Here is a 19,064-nt window from a genome sequence, read left to right as displayed (position 1 = left end):
TGAGATCCTTAATTATGCTGGCTGCTTTGCCGAGGCAGCAGGAAGTGTAGACAGAGTCAATGGATGGGAGGCTGGTTTGCGTGATGGATTGGGCTACATTCATGACCTTTTGTAGTTTCTTGTAGTCTTGGGCAGAGCAGGAGCCATACCAAACTGTGGTACAACCAGAAAGAATGTTTTCTATGGTGCATCTGTAAAAGTTGGAGAATCATAGTTGACAAGTCAAATTTCCTTAGTCTTCTGAGAAAGTAGAGGCATTGATGGGCTTTCTTAACTCTAGTGTCAGCATGGGGAGACAAGGACAGGTTGTTGGTGATCTGGACACCTAAAAACTTGAAGTTTTTGACCATTTCTACTTTGTCTCCGTTGATGTAAACAGGGGCATGTTCTCCATGACACTTCCTAATGTTGATAACAATCTCCTTCGTTTTGTTGACATTGAGGGGGAGATTATTGTCATTGCACCAGTTCACCAGGTTGTCTATCTCATTCCCCTACTCTGTCTTGTCATTGTTTGATGCAGGGCCAAGGAACATGAGGGAACTCACAGCTAATTTGCTGGTATTTCCTGAAGCTTTCACTCAACAATGACTCCTATGACACTTTTGCCACAGATGGGTACGGATTTGGGGCACAAAGGATATGTTTCAGGACCTTGGAGAGGAAAGAGAGAGGTTGAAGATGGGAGAGGAGCTTGCAGGAACAGAGGGGATTTCAAGTAGGAGGAGAATGAGAATGATAGCAGTTTTGAACTTGGAGCTAACCCCGTTCCTCCTCCAACAGCTCCCATTGCAAAGGTTGGGGACTGACAGGACATTTGCTTCTCTCCAGCAGGGTTCTGCGCACATGCGCAGTGGATGGTTAATGTATCCGAAGGCGGGGACACCAATCGCCGCTGGATACATTGTATCCGAAGCAGGGCCATTGTAACAAAGGGGAAGGCGCGAAGCGGGAACGCGTGACATTGAGCAGCCGCTCTGAGCTGAGTGTCCACTCACTGACCAGCGGCCGGAGCGCTGCGGCTCGGACAGCGGACACCCGCTGGGCGATAGCGTTTTTCTTGCATCGCCCTTCTTTTGAAGGCTCGGTACAACGAGCCCGTTTGGCTCCGTCAACCAATCAAACAGGAGTCACCCCGGCTGTGTGTTTAAAAAAAAGCCCAGGGAGGACACTGTAATTAACCAGCTGCTGTCAGCTCTCGAGTGGATTCTCTCTCTGTCTGTCACTCCTCAGGGGGATTAATTGACCAGGTGAGTGTGGAGATTTGTTCCGGTCGGAGCAGCAGTACCTACCGGGATGAGGGTGGGAATGTATGTGTGTCGCATTTGCTAACTGCTTATTAGAGGAAACAAAGAATAGGGGAAATTCGGGAAGCGTCCAGACTCCCTGCCCTACAACCCATTTTTTTTTTAAAAAATTACAATTTGGTCTATTTTATGGTTTAACACTTCATTTGAAAAATTAGTGGTACCTTCTTAAACCCCTTCACCTCAGCCACGTAACGCAGAGTGGCGGTGGCGTAGATCCGAGCTGTAATTTGACTGGTTTCCTTAACAACGCCGTGTAAATGTGGATTAAAATGAGAGGTGGTATTTTTAGAAAGTGCTGAGGACCCCAGTGAAGTATGAGATCGGAATTATTTGATAACAGTCTCGCCTGGGAATTTGGGAATGGATTTGCCGTTTTCGCTTTTTTTTAAAACAACCTATGGACTGTCGGTTCAGAACATGGCATCTCATGTCAAGTGATTTCGGTTTCACTTGAATGTTTAAATCATGAAAGCCTCGATACATTTTTAAGGCCCCGGGGGCCGGGGTGATTTTTTCCTCCACTGGAAGTTGCAAATCTGTTTGTTCCGCTGACTGACTCCAGGTTCAGACTACATTTTCACTTGTAGCGGCAGTATTCACACAAATGAAAGCTTTTCACACAGTTGTAAGCATTGGTTGCATTCCTAAAAATAGCTCTGTTTCTGTTTATAGAGTCAGAGATTTATAGTATTGGTCTTTATGCACAACGTTATCGCCATTGGTTTTTCGTGGGTAATTTTTTTAATGCTACATGGGAGTGGGTAGCTTCTCAACCCTATACCTCTTTCATAAGAACATAAGAAATAGGAGCAGGAGTAGGCCATCTAGCCCTTCGAGCCTGCCCCACCATTCAATAAGATCATGGCCGATCTGTTGTGGCTCAGTTCCACATTCCCGTCCTCTCCCCATAACCCTTAATCCTCTCTCTTATCAAAAACCCATCAATCCGCGTCTTACAAATATTTAGTGAGGTAGCCTCCACCACTTCAACGGGCAGAGAATTCCAGAGATTCACCACCCTTTGAGTGAAGAATTCTTCCTCAACTCTGTTCTAAACCACGCCCCCTTTATCTTGAGGCTGTGCCCCCTAGTCATACTGTCCTTTCTGAGCGGGAAGAATCTCTCTACCTCTATCCTATCCATCCCATTCATCATCTTATACGTCTCAATGAGATCTCCCCTCATTCTTCTAAACTCTAACGAGTACAAGCCTAGTTTATTCAGCCTCTCCTCATAGCTCAACCCCCTCAACTCCGGCATCAGCCTAGTAAACCTCCTCTGCACTCCCTCCAAGGCCAAAATATCCTTGCGTAAGTACGGTGCCCAAAACTGCACACAGTATTCCAGCTGCGGCCTCACCAATGCCCTATACAGCCGCAGCAAGACCTCCCTACTTTTATATTCAATCCCTCTCGCTATGAAGGCCAGCATCCCATTTGCCTTCCTGACCACCTGCAAGCTGGGTTTTTGCGACTCATGCACAAGGACCCCGAGGTCCCTCTGCACTGTCGCTTGCTGCAGTTTTTCTCCACGTAAGTAATAATCCTTCCTACCATTATTCCTACCAAAGTGGACCGCCTCACACTTGCCAACATTAAATGCCATTTGCCAGTTCCTGGCCCATTCGCCTAGCCTATCTAGATCCTTCTGCAGACTCTCCACACCCTCCGCGCAATTTGCCGTTTCCCCCAATCTTGGTGTCATCAGCAAATTTCGACACCATACACTCGGTTCCCTCCTCCAGATCATCTATATAAATGGTAAATAGCTGAGGCCCCAGCACCGATCCCTGGGGCACTCCACTAGTCACCAACCACCAATCCGAATAGCACCCATTGACCCCCACTCTCTGCCTCCTATTTGACAACCAGTCCTCCATCCACGCTAACACCCTACCCCCAACACCATGTCCCCTGACCTTCTGCAATAACCTCTTGTGAGGTACCTTGTCAAACGCCTTCTGAAAATCAAGAAAGACCACATCCACCGGCTCTCCTCTATCCACCGCCCTAGACACATCCTCATAGAACTCCAGTAAATTTGTCAGACACGACTTCCCCTTAATGAAACCGTGCTGCGTCTGCTCTATCAAGCAATTCCCCTCAAGATGCCTCGCTATTTCGTCCTTGATGACGGATTCTAACATTTTACCTACAACAGACGTTAAACTAACCGGCCTATAATTCCCCGCATTTTGCCTGGCACCCTTCTTAAACAACGGCGTAACATTAGCCGCTTTCCAATCTTCCGGCACTTCCCCGGAATCCAGCGACGTCTGGAAAATAACCACCAAGGCATCCACTATCACCTCCGCCATTTCTTTCAGAACCCTCGGATGCATTCCATCCGGTCCTGGGGACTTGTCCACAATCAGCCCCTCCAGTCTGTCGAGCACCGCCTCTCTAGTAACAGTAATGTCATTGAGACCCTCCAGTCCTACCACCTTTCCATCACTAACACCCGGCAAATTATTCACGTCCTCCTCCGTGAAGACCGAAACAAAAAAGTTATTCAAGACCTCAGCCATTTCCCCATCCCCTACCACTATGCCCCCCTTCTCATCCTCTAAGGGTCCAACGTTCACCCTAGCTAGCCTCTTCCTTTTTATATACTTATAAAAACTCTTGCTATCCTTTTTTATATTAAGCGCTAGCCCAGCTTCATAGTTTATCCTACCCTTCTTTATCAATTTCTTTGTCAATCTTTGTTGACATTTAAACCTCTCCCAATCCTCTTCTCGCCCACTACTCTTAGCTACTCTAAACGCCTCCACTTTTAATTTAACACTTTCCTTCACCTCCTTCGTTATCCACGGCTTATTACCTCTCATCCTACGGTCCTTTTTGACCATCGGAATAAATTTCTGCTGAGCACCAAGAAAGATCGCCTTAAAAATCCTCCACTGCTCCTCAGCAGACCTACCTTCCAACGTGCTCCCCCAGTCCACATTCGCCAATTCCCCTCTCATCCTACCGTACTCCCCTCTGTTCAAACAAAGGACACAGGTCCGGGAACCCACTTTGTCCTCCTCCATCTGCACCAGAAACTCCACCATACAATGATCACTCTCCCCAAGAGGATCCTTCGCCGCAAGGTCCCTGATTCTACCCGCCTCATTACATAACACCAGATCCAAGATAGCTCGCTCCCTCGTCGGCTCCAACACACACTGTTCAAGGAAACTATCCCGGCAGCATTCCAAGAACAACTCCTCGAGCCCACCGCGTCCAACATGGGTCGACCAATCAATATGCAGATTGAAATCCCCCATAACTACAGCCGTCCCATTCCTGCACGCCGCACTTATTTGCGCGTTAACAGTCCGCCCCACCTCCAGATCATTATTCGGGGGCCGATAGACGACACCCACCAGCGTCTTCCTCCCTTTGCTGTTCCTAATCTCTACCCACAACGATTCCACTTTCTGCTCCTTGGCTCCAATATCATCCCTTGCTACCACCCTGATGTTATCCTTAATCAGCAGAGCTACACCGCCCCCCTCTTTTCCCTCCCACCTATCCTTCCTAAACACTTGATACCCCTGGACGTTCAGCTCCCAGTCCCTGTCACCTTGCAGCCACGTCTCTGTAATGGCCACCAGATCATATCCATTTGTGTCGATCTGCGCCACCAGCTCATCCACTTTATTCCGAATGCTTCGTGCATTCAGATAAAGTGCCTTCATCCCAGCCTTCCCCTGGACCCTATTCATACTCACGCCCCCTACTCCCTTTATTATTGGGACATCCTCAGCCTCCAACCCCCCCCCCCCCCCCCCCCCCCCCCCCCAATTAGTTTAAAGCCCTGTCTACAGTCCTCTTTATATGATTTGCCAGGACTCTGGTCCCAGCACGGTTCAGACCAACCCCATCCTGCCCGAACAGGTCCCACCTACCCCAATACTGATGCCAGTGCCCCATAAATTCAAACCCATTCCTCCCACACCAATCCCTGAGCCACCCATTCACTTCCTTAATCCTGTCAACCCTACGCCCATCTGCACTCGGTTCAGGCAGTAGCCCAGAGATAACCACCTTGTCGGTTCTACTTTTTAATTCCATTCCCAGCTTTTCATGCTCCCTCCCCAGATCCTCAGTTTGCATTTTGCCTATGTCATTGGCACCCACATGTACCACAACGACCGGATTCTCACCCTCCCACTCCAGGTTCCTCTGCAGCCCAGATGCAACATCCCGGACCCGAGCACCAGGCAGACAACACACCCTTCTGTGGACTTTGTCATTGTGACAAAGGACAGTGTCAATACCCTTCACCCCACTATCCCCAACTACTACTACGTTCCTTTTCACCTTCTCTTTGCCTATGTCCTGCTGCATCACTGTACCGTGCACAGTTTGTTCACCGACCTCACCTCCCTCTTCCTCGTCCGCATTGGAAGCAAGAACCTCAAACCTGTTATGCAGATTGAGATGCTGAGGCCTCTGCTCCCCACCCCACTTCCTCCTCTCTCCACCCCCCTTCCTCATTCCCCCCTTCCTCACTTGCACCCCATTGACAATGGCACCCTCTCTCCCCCTGATGAGCCTCAGTGTCTGTAGTTCAGAGGCCAGCTCATCTACCTTGAGCTGGAGCTCCTCCAGCAACCTGCACTTACTGCAGACGTGGTCACCGGGGAGGACCCTGGGATCCACCAGTTCCCACATCATACAGAAACCACACATCACATGCCCCTCCATTAATCACTGCAGTAGTATTGAAAATTTCCACACAAACTTACCTGGCCCTTTTCCCCCCAGCCCTTTTGATCTTAAGCCCTAATAGCTCACTCTGCTTCCCTCTCACTCCGCTGCCTGCTCCAACGCTGCCCACTGTCTACCCCCCCTTCAATTTTGATCCAATCTGCAGATAATGTGGTCCCTTTTTTCAACAATGTATTTTTAAAATTCATTCATGAAATGTGGGTGTTACTGGCTAGGCCAGTATTTATTGTGTCCCTAATTGCCCTTGAGAAAGTGGCAGTGAGTTGCCGCCTTTGAACCCTTGCACTCCCTGTGGTGTAGATGCACTCACAGTGCTGTTAGGGAAGGAGTTCCAGGATTTTGATACAACAATAGTGAAGAACACTGATTATACTTCCAAGTCCAGATGAAAGCTGATAAAACCCCAGGGAGGGGAAGGGAGGCGCCAGGGAGGATCTGATAATCTAAATCCCAAGGTACTATAGGAGGAGCCGTGGATGGTTTTGTTGCCATCCTCCAAGATGCTGAAGCAATACCAGTAGATTGGAGAGAGGCAAATGATACCTTGTTTTTTAAAAAAGGAGGGAGAGTGTAAATGGGGAATTACAAACCAGTTAGCATAACATCAGTAGTGGGAAAAATTATTACATACTATATAGTAAAGCATGGGATAACAGAACACTTAGAAAATCAAAGTCAAAGTGCATTTTTTTTGAAAGGGAAATTGTTAGACATGACTAATTGAATAAAAAAGGGAGGGTCAACGGATGTGGTGTATTTGGATTTTTAGAAAGTTTTTGGTAATGTGCCACATGTGGTTAGTGTGCAAAATTGAAGCGTGTGGAATTGGGTAATATATTGGTTGATTGAGAATTTGGTTAGCAGACAGGAAACAGAACAAAGAGTAAAAGGGTCTTTTTTTTTGGAGTTGAAAGCAGTGAGTAGTGGTGTCCTGCAGGGATCAGTATTTGGGCCCCCAGTTTTCACAATATATATCAATGATTTGGATGAGGGAATTAAATGTTATATTTCCATGTTTGCTGATGGCACAAAAATGGAATTGAGTGATGAGGAGGAAGTAAAGAGGCTTCAAGGAGATTTGGGCAAGTTGAGTTTTGGCCAAATACATGGCAGAAGCAGTATCATGTGAATAACTGTGGAGTTATCTACTTCGGTAGGAAAACCAAATGGTAGAGTATTATTTAAATGGTGATAGATTGCAAAATATTGATGCACAGAGATGTGGGTGTCCTTGTACATCAGTCACTGAAAACAAGCATGCAGGTGCAGCAGGCAGCTAGGACAACAAATAGTAGGTTGGTTTACATTGCAAGAGGACTTAAGTTTAGGAGCAATGATGTCTTACTGCATCTGTACAGAATCTTGGTGAGACAACGCTTGGAGTATTGTGTGCAGTTTTGCTCTCCCTGCCTAAGGAAGGATAAACTAGTCACTAGAGGAGTGCAATGAAGATTCAATAGACTGGTTCTTAGGATGGCAAGATTTGTCTTAAGAGGAGAAATTGGGTCAACTAGGCATGTATTCACTGGAGTTCAGAAGAATTGGAGGGAATCTCATTGAAACATATAAAATTCTGACAGGTCTGGACAGACTGGATGCAGGGATGATGTTTCCCCTGGCTTTGGGGGGTGGGAGTGAACTAGGACAAGGGGTCACGGTTTTGGGACACAGGATGTTTATGACGGAGATGAGGAGTGATTTCTTCACTCAGAGGGTAGTGAACCTGTGAAATTCTCTACCATGGAAGGCAGTGGAGGCCAAGTTACTGAATGTATTTAAGAAAGAATTAGATTTCTGGCAAATAAGTGCCAAGAGTATGGAGAGAGAGCGGAAATGTGGCATTGAGATGGAGAATCAGCCATGATCACGTTGAATAGCAGAGCAGACTTGATGGGCTAAATGGCCTACTGCTATTTTTATGTTTCTGTGAGTGGCCTGGAGGGCAACTTCCAGGTGGTGGTGTTCCGATGTATCTTCTGCCCTTGTCCTTCTAGATGGTAATGGTCATGAGTACAGTAACAGTTTTTCTGGTGGTCATTACATGGTAAGGTTAAAGTACTTTTTGAAATGTAGTCATTGTTATAATGCAGGGATACTCAACAGTCATTTAGCTCACAGCAGTTAGTCAAATGTTCAATGCTTTGTTGAATATTTTCTTTCAAGAAGTCCTTAGTTGCTGTTTAAGGGATGAATGTTGGCCAGGCTACCAAGGGAAACACCCCGTGCATGAATATTGTACTGAGTTGAGTGACTAACGTATGGATATGTTGAAGTACTGGAACTGCAAGAGACTTGCAGAAACAAGAGTAAATACTCAAAATGGATAATAAATTGCTATTGTTTCTAGAACAATGTAATCACTGTATCAGGGAGCTTTCAGAGTCAGTGTCAGGAGCAGCTTTTTATAAAAGCTCTGCTGTGAGCTAGTGTAGTTGGGTATCGCTGTAAGTTCTAATTGCACAACTTTATCACAAGATTTAACAATTTTTTCACTTTTAAAAAACTACAAATGAGTTTAAAAAGCTTTAATTTTGAGGCAGGGAATTGGAAATATACATGAAAGGGAACAAGCATAGAGCTATGCAGAGAGACAGGGAAGTGAGACTAATTGATTTAAAGTTTATTTTAAACACCATTAAAGATTAACTCTTTGAAAAGAGTTGACACAAGTATGATGGGCTGAATGGCCTCCAACTATGCTATAGATAATACCTTTAATTTACTTAAATGCCTTAGCAAATAATTGCTGAGCAGTAGAGAGACGTCTGCAATGTTATCCGGCTATTGGAAAATGCCACGCAAATCAAAACATTGAAACATTCATTAACAAAAGAAAAGTAAATGCGCGTGCACACAGAATTATATTTAGACAAGCCTCCCCCCAACAGCAAAAAATCTCCTTACTTGGTCAGGCTCAGAAGTAAACATCCTTTTCGGCAACAATATGTTATAGATGTGTAATTTTAAAAATCTGGTGCTAATATCCCAAAGACAAAGCCACTGTCACCTTAGTGAGGTGTACCACATGAGCTCTCACTCCTTTCTCCCATTTTGATGCGAAACTTCAAAACTTCAGATACAAGATTGCTTTTTGCAGCCTCCAGACTTTTCTGGCTTAATTGAGTGGCTAATTTAAAACTGCATCTCTTTGTGCCTGGAATTGTTGCTAGCAGGTCTTTCTCTCTCAGCCAGCTCCAGAAGATCTCGCATGGCCATTCCTCAAAAACAGCTCTCAGCATCTCTCCTGGAGCACCTCTGTGCTTTTTCCTCTTTTTCCATTCCCCTTAGCCCCTATTTGAAACTTAACTTTCCCAGAATATACAAATTTTTCATGTTTACCCTATTGCCCTCATTTTTCAGTCAAATAAATTAAGGTTATTGAATTTTATCATCTTTTTCAAGTTGTAAACTCTTTTATGCCCCTCTGAAACTTAACAGCTAAAAACTCAAACTCTCACTTATCTTCTACTGCAAGTTTCTGCTCACTGCTTCATTACTCATAGAAAATGAACTTGCCATCCTTCCTTCAAACACCTACATTGCTTTGATGGCTGAGATTTAGGACAATCAGCCCCTAGCTTAACTAAATTGTTATTAAATGATACTCTCCCACACACAAGCCTGCTTCACAGAATAACACAAACCCCAAAAATATTAAATGTAATACTATCTCTCCTAAATGAAATGGTTAATCAGGTATATCTTCAGGGGGCTTTGAAAGTGAGGGAATTGGTGAGATGGAAGCTTGCAGGGAGCTGGATGCTAATTGATTTATTTTTACACTAATAAGCAAGTTGTGTTAAATATGTTGAAATGTCTGGCAAGTGCACGCTCTGTGTGCAAGCACAGAAGGATCTTAAAATAATTTGAGTTCTAAAATTTAATCTGTGATTTATTTAAAAATCTATACATCTAGTTCTGCTTCCCAATATTTTATATTAAAAATTAGCAAAATATTTTGTAGATTTTCCTGCTCTGTCCACTAATACATTCATGACTATATATTCATTACTGTCTAATTGTTGAGTTCCCATGACATTACTCATGGTCTATCTGTTAATTTGTGTTCACTCGCTATTCTTTGCTAGCTTCACCTACAAAAAAAACTTTGAATCTCTGTCTTGAAAGTATCAGTTAACCTACCTTTCAATACCTCTTGGTGGAGTGAACACCAGATTTCCACAGCCTGTACATGTGCGCATGTCTGATTTCACTCCTGAGTGTTTTTTTAAAAGATTAAACTGTCTCATTCATAATTTCCTTCTATCATTCATGCTTCCCTGTATCTACTTATCAAATCCTTTTAACTGCGATCAGAATCTAATTAGATGGTGATGTAGACTCAGAGTGTATAAATGACCTATTCTTGCTCCTGTGGAGTTTTAAAAAATATTTTCTGTGAATAATACCCTGAGTACAATGGGGCAGTGACGCTGAAATGTAGTGATGGAAATTGTGTTTATCTAAAATCAGGTTTTGGTGTTAACACAGTTCCTTCTGTTAGCAGAAGTACAGTCATGTTCCATCTACTTGTGCTCATCACTCAGCTACCTATTCTTACTGGTGGATTATCACGGTGTGCTGACATTTCAGAAACACAAACCAGTCATACTCCAAAACCACAAAGAAAAGGTAAAGTTTTATTACTACAGATTGTAATGACTATTCTATCATCCAGCGCCATCCTTCCATTGATGTAGACTCTTGGCCAATGTAAAAATGTTAAACACCTATAATCCATCTGTGACTCTGCTTTTTATTCTTTCATGAGATGTGGGTATTGATGGGAATTTGTTGTCTCACTAATTGCCCCTTGAACCAAGTGGCTCACTGGCCATCACAGAGGGCAGTTTGTGTGTACAAGTCCCACTCCAGAACTTCAGCACGAAAAATCAAGGCTGAGGTTCCAGTGAAGTACTTGAGCAAAACTGTGGGTCTGAAGTCACGTGGGCCAGATCAGGTAAGGATAGTAGATGGGTCTTTATGATAATTGATGATAGCTTCCTGGTCATGATTACTGAGATTAGTTTATGTTTGAATTTCAATTCCAACAATTGCCATGCTGAGATTTGAATTCTTAACCCCAGAGGATTAACCCCGGCCACTGGATTACTAATCAAATGATATTGCCACACAGTGAATTCGCACGACAATGCCCTGCACCTAAACTTCATTTACCTGCATTTGCTCCGCTGATTACTGTTTCAGCTGTGGCTCTCAGTTGGTAATACTCTTGCCTCTTAAGTCAGAAGTTTATATGTTCAAGTCCCACTCCATAACTTCAGCACGAGGATCAAGGCTGACACTCCAGTGAAGTACTCAATTGGAGCTGTTCTGCTAGAGATGCCCCTTTTGGATTAAATGGTAAATGGAATCTGACTTCTCCCTCTGGTGAACATAAGGTTCCACAGTACTATTTCAAAAAAAAGGAGGGAAGTTACTCCCAGTATGCTGGACAATATCCTGCAACATCACAGTAACTCATTTTCTGGTCATTGTCATGTTATTTGTTGTATTTTGCCATATGCCACATTAGAATAGAGACTGCACGTCAGAAGTGCATAATTGGCTGTGTTGTATTTGTTTTATTATTGTTTTGGTATACAGTGAAAAGTATTGTTTCTTGTGTACTATACAGACAAAACATACCATTCATAGAGTACATAGGGGAGAAGGAAAGGAGAGGGTGCAGAATGTAGTGCTACATTCATAGCTAGGGTATAGAGAAAGATCAACTTAAAATGCTTTAAGACATCCTGAGCTCATAAAAAGCGCTATATAAATGCAAGTTCTTTACTACCTTTTTTCTTTCTTCAGCTGGTCATAAAACACTTATCAAAATTAACTTAATGTTCTTGCTCTGGTATTTAGGTAAATTTTGACAAAGCATGAAAGGTTAACTCACCATTTTATATTCTTATGGACCTGCTGTGTATTCTTGCATTTTCTAATTTTAAGTTGCGTGCCAGAGACTTGAATACAAAAACAAATGTTCAGCAGTTTGGGCAGTGTCTGTGGAGAGAGAAGCAGAGGAAATGTTTCAAAAATTTTATTTCAAATAGGGAAAAAATTAGGACAGATTTTAAACAAGTTCAAAAGTACAGAAAGGTTGAGGGTGGTTGGTGCGAGAACAAAGGAGGTCATTGGTGGAAGGCAGGAGAGATTAGTTGACAAAAGGGGTGATGGTGCAAGGGAAAAGGAAATGTTCATGGGACCACGTTCTGGGAGCTATCGTTGACCATAAACTTAATTAGACCAGCCATATAAATATTCTGGCTGCAGGAGCTGGTTAGAGGCTGGGAATTGTGTGGCGAGTAACTCTACTAACTCCCCAAAGACTGTCCACCATCTACAAGACACAACGCAAATTTCTAGACTCCTTGAATCACCTTGAACAACTGAAGGGGACTCACCATGGCTAGCAAAAGAAACTCCCCTAAGAAAGGCAACACTGACCTGCCGGATCACTTTAAAATAATATAAGGGACCCTGAAAAAGGGAAGCTCATCATAACTAGCAAATGAGATCCTACTTAAAAATGTACATCACTAACCATCCTTTTTTTCTTTCCCCACTATGCAATCTTTAATCTAAACACCTCAACAACCACCTCTCCCCAACCATCTGAAATGCATCCGCTATCCTGTTCCTTCAGGAGTCCTGACCAATACCAACTCCGCTCCATTCCCCCCCCCCCCCCCCCCCCGGCTTTTTTCCACCCATCACACAAATATACCCTCTCATCCACTGCTCTGTGTAAGAAAAAAGTAACATGAATACTAAAAGGCCCAGGTGATAAGATAGCAAGCCACAATATAAGATAAGGTATCACAAGGGACAACAAGGATTGGACATGAGCTGAATGAAAAGAGGCAGACCATGAAGAAAAGGGTACATACCCTCTCTCTGTCCAACACTATGTATAAGGCACAAGTCAAGAGCGTAATGGAAATATCCTCACTTGCCTGGATGAATGTAGTTTCACCAACAGTCAGGCCAACACCATTCCAGACACAGCTGCCTGCTTGAATTACACCCCATCCACCAACTTATGCATTCACTTCCTCCACAGTGGCTGCAGTGTGTACCTGCTACGAGATGAGCCTTAGCAAGTTACTGCAGTACATTTGACCACACCTTACACGTTCTGGAAACCTCTATTACCTAGAAGAGCAAGGCACCAGATATATGTGAATGTGACCATCTCCAAGTCTCTCACGCCATCCTAGCCTGGCCCTATGTTACCATTATTTCTCTGTGGCCGGGAAAAATCCTTCCTCCCAGCACTGTGGACTGCAGTGGTTCAAGGACTTTTCGCCAACATCTGCACCAGAGCAGGACAATAAATGATAACCTTTTCAGTGACGCTTAAATACAAGAGCTAAAGTGACTAATCAAAAGATAAGATGCTGCTCTTTGAGCTTAGGTTAAGCTTTATTGGAAAAATGTAATGAGCTGAGGTCATAGGGAGAGTGGGCAGAGAATTAAAATTGGAGGTGACGCCAAGCTTAGGGTCATGCTTGTGAACCGAATGGAGGTGTTCTGAAAAAGTAATCACTCAATCTGTGTTTGGTCTCCCCAAAGGACAGAACATTTAATCTGCTGCAAGTGCAGGATGGTAAATGGAGGTAAGTAAATTGCTGTTTTCCCTGGCAAAAGTGTTTGGGACCATGGGAGGTAGGAAAGGAGGAGATAAACGGGCAAGTTTTGCGTGTCCTGACTGTGGGAAGGAGGAGGTGTGGGTGACTGAGGAATGGATAAGTGTGTTGTGGAGAGAGTAGTCCCTTAGGAATGTTGAAAGGAGAGGAGGAGGAGATTTGAGATTATAAACTCTGGCTGCCATCCAGGAATATGGGGACGATGTTAATTATTTGGCCTTTTATTTCACTTCCTCTGGAACCTTATTTTGTTTCTTGTTCCCTTACTATTTCATTTTGACTTGCCCCATCATTCCCTGATATTAGTTAAATGTTCCTGTCTTCCAACCAATCAGATAATCCCTCTTTTTCCTTCCCCATGGTACCCTGCCTCAGTAGTGGGGTGGCATAGTGGTTAGCACTGCTATCTCACAATGCCAGCGACCCAGGTTTCAATCCCCGACCTCCGGGGGAGGAGAGAGAGGAGAGGAGGAGGAGGAATTGTGTGGAGTTTGTACATTCTCACGTATGACTATGTGACCAAATTCCCTTCCAACCCATTTTTCAAGTTTGCTGACGACACCATCATGATGAGTCAGAGTACAGGAATGAGAGAGAGAGAATCTGGTGAACTGGTGCAGCCACAATAATCTCTCCCTCAGTGTCACAGTAGGAAGTCTCACAACATCAGGTTGAAGTCCAACAGGTTTATTTGGTAGTACGAGCTTTCAGGGCACTGCCCCTTCATCAGGTGAGTGGAGAATTGGGTTCACAAACAGTGCATATATAGACGCACACTCAATTACAAGATAATGGTTGAAAAGCAAGTCTTAACAGATAATCAAGTCTTTACAGGTGCAGACAATGCGAGAGGAGAGAGGATTAAGCACAGGTTAAAGAGGTGTGAATTGTCTCAAGCCAGAACAGATAGTAAGATTTTTTTTTAAGCTCAGGCAAGTCGTGGGGGTTACAGGTAGCGTGACATGAATCCAAGATCCTGGTTGAGGCCGTCCTCGTGAGCGGAACTTGGCTATCAGTTTCTGCTCCGATTCTGCGTTGTTGTGTGTCTTGAGGGCCACTTTGGAGAACACTTACCTGAAGATCAGAGGCCGACTGCTGAAGCGTTCAACAGGAAGGAAACACTCTTGCCTTGTGATTGTCAAGCGGTGTCTGTTCATCTGTTATCGTAGTGTCTGCATGGTCTCACCAACGTGCCATGCCTTGGGACATCCTTTCCTGCAGCTTTGACAGCATTGGCTGAGTCACAAGGGTATGTACCGTGTACCTGGTGGATGGTGTTCTCATGTGAAATGATGGCATCCGTGTCGATGATCCGGCATATCTTAGAGGTTGCTGTGGCAGGGTTGTGTGGCGTTGTGGTCGCTGTTCTCCTGCAGCAAACAATGTTCTGTTTGAGGCTGTGCAGCTGTTTGAAGGCAAGTGGTGGGGGTGTGGAAATGGCCTCAGCGAGATATTCATCTTCGTCGATGACATGTTGAAGCTCCGAAGAAAATGTCGTAGCCTCTGCGCTCCAGGGAAGTATTGGACGACAAAGAGTACTCTCTCTGCCATGTCCTGTGTTTGTCTTCTGAGGTCGGTGCAGTTTCTTGCTGTGGCGCGTCAAAACTGTCGATCGATGAGTCGAGCACTGTATCCTGTTCTTACGAGAGCGCCGATGACATCTCCTTTGTTTTGTTGACATCGACCTCATGAAGCATGGAAGAAAATATGCCCCTATCTGCATCAACAGTGACAAAGTAAAAAGGATCGAGATCTTCATGTTTTTAGGTGTCCACATCACTAACAACCTATCCTGGTCTTTCCACGCTCCGGCTCCTGCTCTGTCCAGGACTGCAAGAAACTACAAAAGGTCGTGAATGTAGCCCAATCCATCATGCAAACTAGCATCCCAACCATTGACTCTGTCTACACGTCCTGTTGCCTCGGCAAAGCAGCCAGCATAATTAAGGACCCCACACATCCCGGATGTTCTCTCTTCCACCACCTTCCATCAGGAAAAAGATACAAAATTCTGAGGTCACATACCAACCGACTCAACAGCTTCTTCCTTGCTGCCATCAGACTTTTGAATGGATCTACCTTGCACGAAGTTAATCTTTTGCTGCACCCTAGCTATGACTGTAACACCACGTTCTGCACTCTCCCTGGTTTCCTTCTCTATGAATGGTATGCTTTGTTTGTATAGTGTGCAAAAAACAATACTTTTCGCTGTATGCTAATACATGTGACAAATTTAAATCTGTGTCTGCGTGGTTTCTTCCGGCTGCTCTGAATTCCTCCCACAGTCTGAAAGAGATGTTGGTTGGGTGTATTGGCCATGGTAAATTCCCCTTCTGCACCCAAACAGGTGCCAGAGTGTGGTGATTAAGGGATTGTCACAATTACTTTATTTCATTGTTAACATAAGTTTACTTGTGACACTAATAAATAAACTTTGAAACTTTAACTGCTTAAAAACCAGTTATATTTTTTTCAAATCCTAATGATGGTTCATTCCACAGCTGCTTTCTGATCATTCCCTCAAACTTATTTATTTCCAGCACTGCAGTATTTTGCATTTGTACTTTAACATAAAATCTAGGCTAGTTCTCCTGGTGCAATTCTGAGGAAGAATCATTAAACTGAGATACTGTCTGCTTTCTCAGGTGGAAATAAATCCCGCGCTACTATTTTGAAGAGGAGCTTGGGAATGTTCTCCCCAGTGTCCTGACCAATATTTACTCGTTAGCCAGTATGACTTTGTTTGTAAAAGCTTGCTACGCTAAAACCTCTGCCACAGTACCTACGTTACAGCAGTGACTATATTCCTTTTGCTGTGAAAGGCTCTATATGTTTGTAAGTTCCTTAAAGAAGATTTGTTTTTGTTTCAATCTTTGTGGCTTGTCATAGGCTAAATGTTATTCTTTATCAAAGGCAGAAACTTTTTGCCCCAGGTCACAGTAGTGGTTCTTTCAGGTGATACAGTGTTGTTTTATAGAATGGCAAACAAATATTAATAGTGAAGTGTCTGGCCTTGATGTATTTGCATTGGTATGCCAGAATCCCGTGGAGACTAGTGGGAGGAAGTGGCTTTGCAAAGCACAACAAATAATCGGTTTCTTTCCAAAAGTTACAAGATCTGGGTTTAAATGTAAAAATAATACTATTTTCCAACAAGATCCCTCAAACACTATTGAGATAGCGACCAGATTTTTTTTAAGTGAGTCTTTATTTGGTCTCTAATTAGCTCGCGCTCTCTCTCTCTCTCTCTCTCTCTCTTTTGTATATCTTATGCATTGTGTAAATGTGTGTGTGTGTGTTTTCAAGTAAAGTAAAATGGATGCAGTGCTTTTCTAAGTAATGTGAGTGGCTTTTGTGTGGAAAATTGTGAATGGAGCCATAGGCAGGAAGCCAATGTAAAAGGAATCAAATTCCATGGATAGTGTGTAGGTACTGCTTGAGTGTGAACTCTGCATCCTCCTTTTCATTATGCAGCAGATGCAGTTTCAAAACTAGGGGTAGTCACTGTGGGAGGAATGCACAGTGTGCTCATTGATTTGAGCCAAGGAACAAATGTGCTTACAATACAAATGTAACATGATCCATTTAAGATGTCAACTTCGTAAAGTGTTGTGGTTTGCTTGTAAAGATCTGTGTTAAAACAGCAGCTGTTTTTGTCGATTTTTATTTAAATGCAGCAGGACGCTAAATTACAATTCCAAAGAAATTTACCAACTCCACAAGTTTTTATGACTTTTGCGTCACAAGTTGGTTATCAAAGCATACTGGTGTGCCAGGCCCTTGTATGATTACCTTTATTTGCACAGCAAATAATGTTTGGAATTCCAAAGCTTAATTAAGATTTCTGGCCCATAATTTTCTGCTTGAGGTTTGGAACAGTCATTTGGGAAGACTTAAAAAGACATGCTGTACCTTTCACAACTTCAGGACATCCCAAAGTTCTTCACAGCCAATAAAATGCTTTTTAAGTTACTATTGTAATACAAGGAACTGTGGCAATTAATGTATGCACAGCAAGATCCCATAAACACTACAGAACCACCAGATTTTTTTTTAGTGAGTCTTTATTTGTGTTTTCTTTTGCTCAAGAGATTAATTTTATTCAGCTCTGGGGTGCAATCCAAAATTCTTCAGAGATGAGCATGCTACCAACTCGGCTATGCCTGTCATCAAAGACTGATGGTGCAGCTTAAGACTCTTTACTGAGCTTCAGTGTTTCTGTGAAATGGGCACTTAAGTTGCAGTTGAAATCTGTAGGAAGTTGGTGGGAAGCTCCCTTTGTAAGGATGGTCTCACACCACTTTGTTTTGACAATGGAAGGCAATTGCTGTCACACTGGATGTGCACAGTTTAAAAAGTCTTACAACACCAGGTTAAAGTCCAACAGGTTTATTGTCACAGCTTTCGGAGTACTGCCCCTTTATCAGGCGAATGGGAGTTCTGTTCACAAATAGGGCACATATAGACACAAACTCAATTTACAAGATAATGGTTGGAATGTGAGTCTTTACAGGTAATCAAGTCTTAAAGGTACAGACAATGTGAGTGGAGAGAGGGTTAAGCACAGGTTAAAAAGATATATATTGTCTCCAGTCCCACGACTTGGTTGGGCTTGCAAAATCTCACTAACTGTCCTGGCTGGAGACAATACACATCTCTTTAACCTGTGCTTAACCCTCTCTCCATTCACATTCTGTACCTTTAAGACATGACTACCTGTAAAGACCTGCATTCTAATCATTATCTTGTAAATTGAGTTTGTGTCTATATGTGTCCTGTTTGTGAAACATCTCCCACTCACCTGATGAAGGGGCTGTGCTCTGAAAGCTTGTGGATTTTGCTACCTAATTAACCTGTTGGACTTCAATTTCGTTATGAGACTTCTTACTGTGCTTGCCCCAGTCCAATACTGGCATCTCCACAAATTGAATATGACCAGTATCATGAACTATTCTTCTAAATATTCTTGAATTCAGAGACATGGGAATTTTTGAGATCTACCTGCAGTTGGGCAACACGCGTACTGCCAGCTACACTACAAAACCCCAATTATTTAACTGGTGAGGGAGAGAGTTTGATGCACATTTAAGAACTTCCCTGAATTAGAAAGTTGGTATTGCATTCAACAATACAGTTGCTGCCCAGCTGGGCCACCTGTTCACTACTGTCCTGAGGCCTGCATCTGCAGGAGCTGCATTGTCAAAGAGACTCACCTTGCTCTATCCACCTTCTCAAATACTTCCCCCCACCATTTCCTGATCCCTCTCTTCCATCCCTTCCTCCACTTGCACCCATCTATGTCTTCCCTTTCTCTTGCCTGCCACCTCACCTCTTCACTTCAACTTTATACCACACTCTTCCATATTCCCCACCTC

At 43.6% G+C, this 19,064-nt stretch overlaps 1 protein-coding gene across 2 annotated transcripts in view; it reads left to right on the top strand.

Annotated features, from left to right (window-relative positions):
- Positions 1 to 884: 884 nt before the first annotated feature.
- Positions 885 to 19,064, top strand: part of prrg4 (proline rich Gla (G-carboxyglutamic acid) 4 (transmembrane)) — a 42,107-nt gene continuing 23,927 nt past the window's right edge. Inside the window, exons 1-2 of one of the 2 annotated variants that reach the window (XM_080189979.1) lie at positions 885 to 1,250; positions 10,539 to 10,663. In XM_080189979.1, the coding sequence (XP_080046105.1) occupies positions 10,549 to 10,663 (115 nt within the window). In that variant the 5' untranslated portion in view covers positions 885 to 1,250; positions 10,539 to 10,548. Of the gene's footprint in view, positions 1,251 to 10,535; positions 10,664 to 19,064 lie in introns of both variants that reach the window. The other variant, XM_080189980.1, reaches the window with a different exon arrangement.

This window comes from Carcharhinus amblyrhynchos, chromosome 6 (genome assembly GCF_965287045.1).
Source record: "Carcharhinus amblyrhynchos chromosome 6, sCarAmb.v2.hapA, whole genome shotgun sequence".
Taxonomy (NCBI): domain Eukaryota; kingdom Metazoa; phylum Chordata; class Chondrichthyes; order Carcharhiniformes; family Carcharhinidae; genus Carcharhinus; species Carcharhinus amblyrhynchos.
Note: the sequence above shows the minus strand (reverse complement) of the source record. Positions and strands in the feature narration are given on the sequence as shown.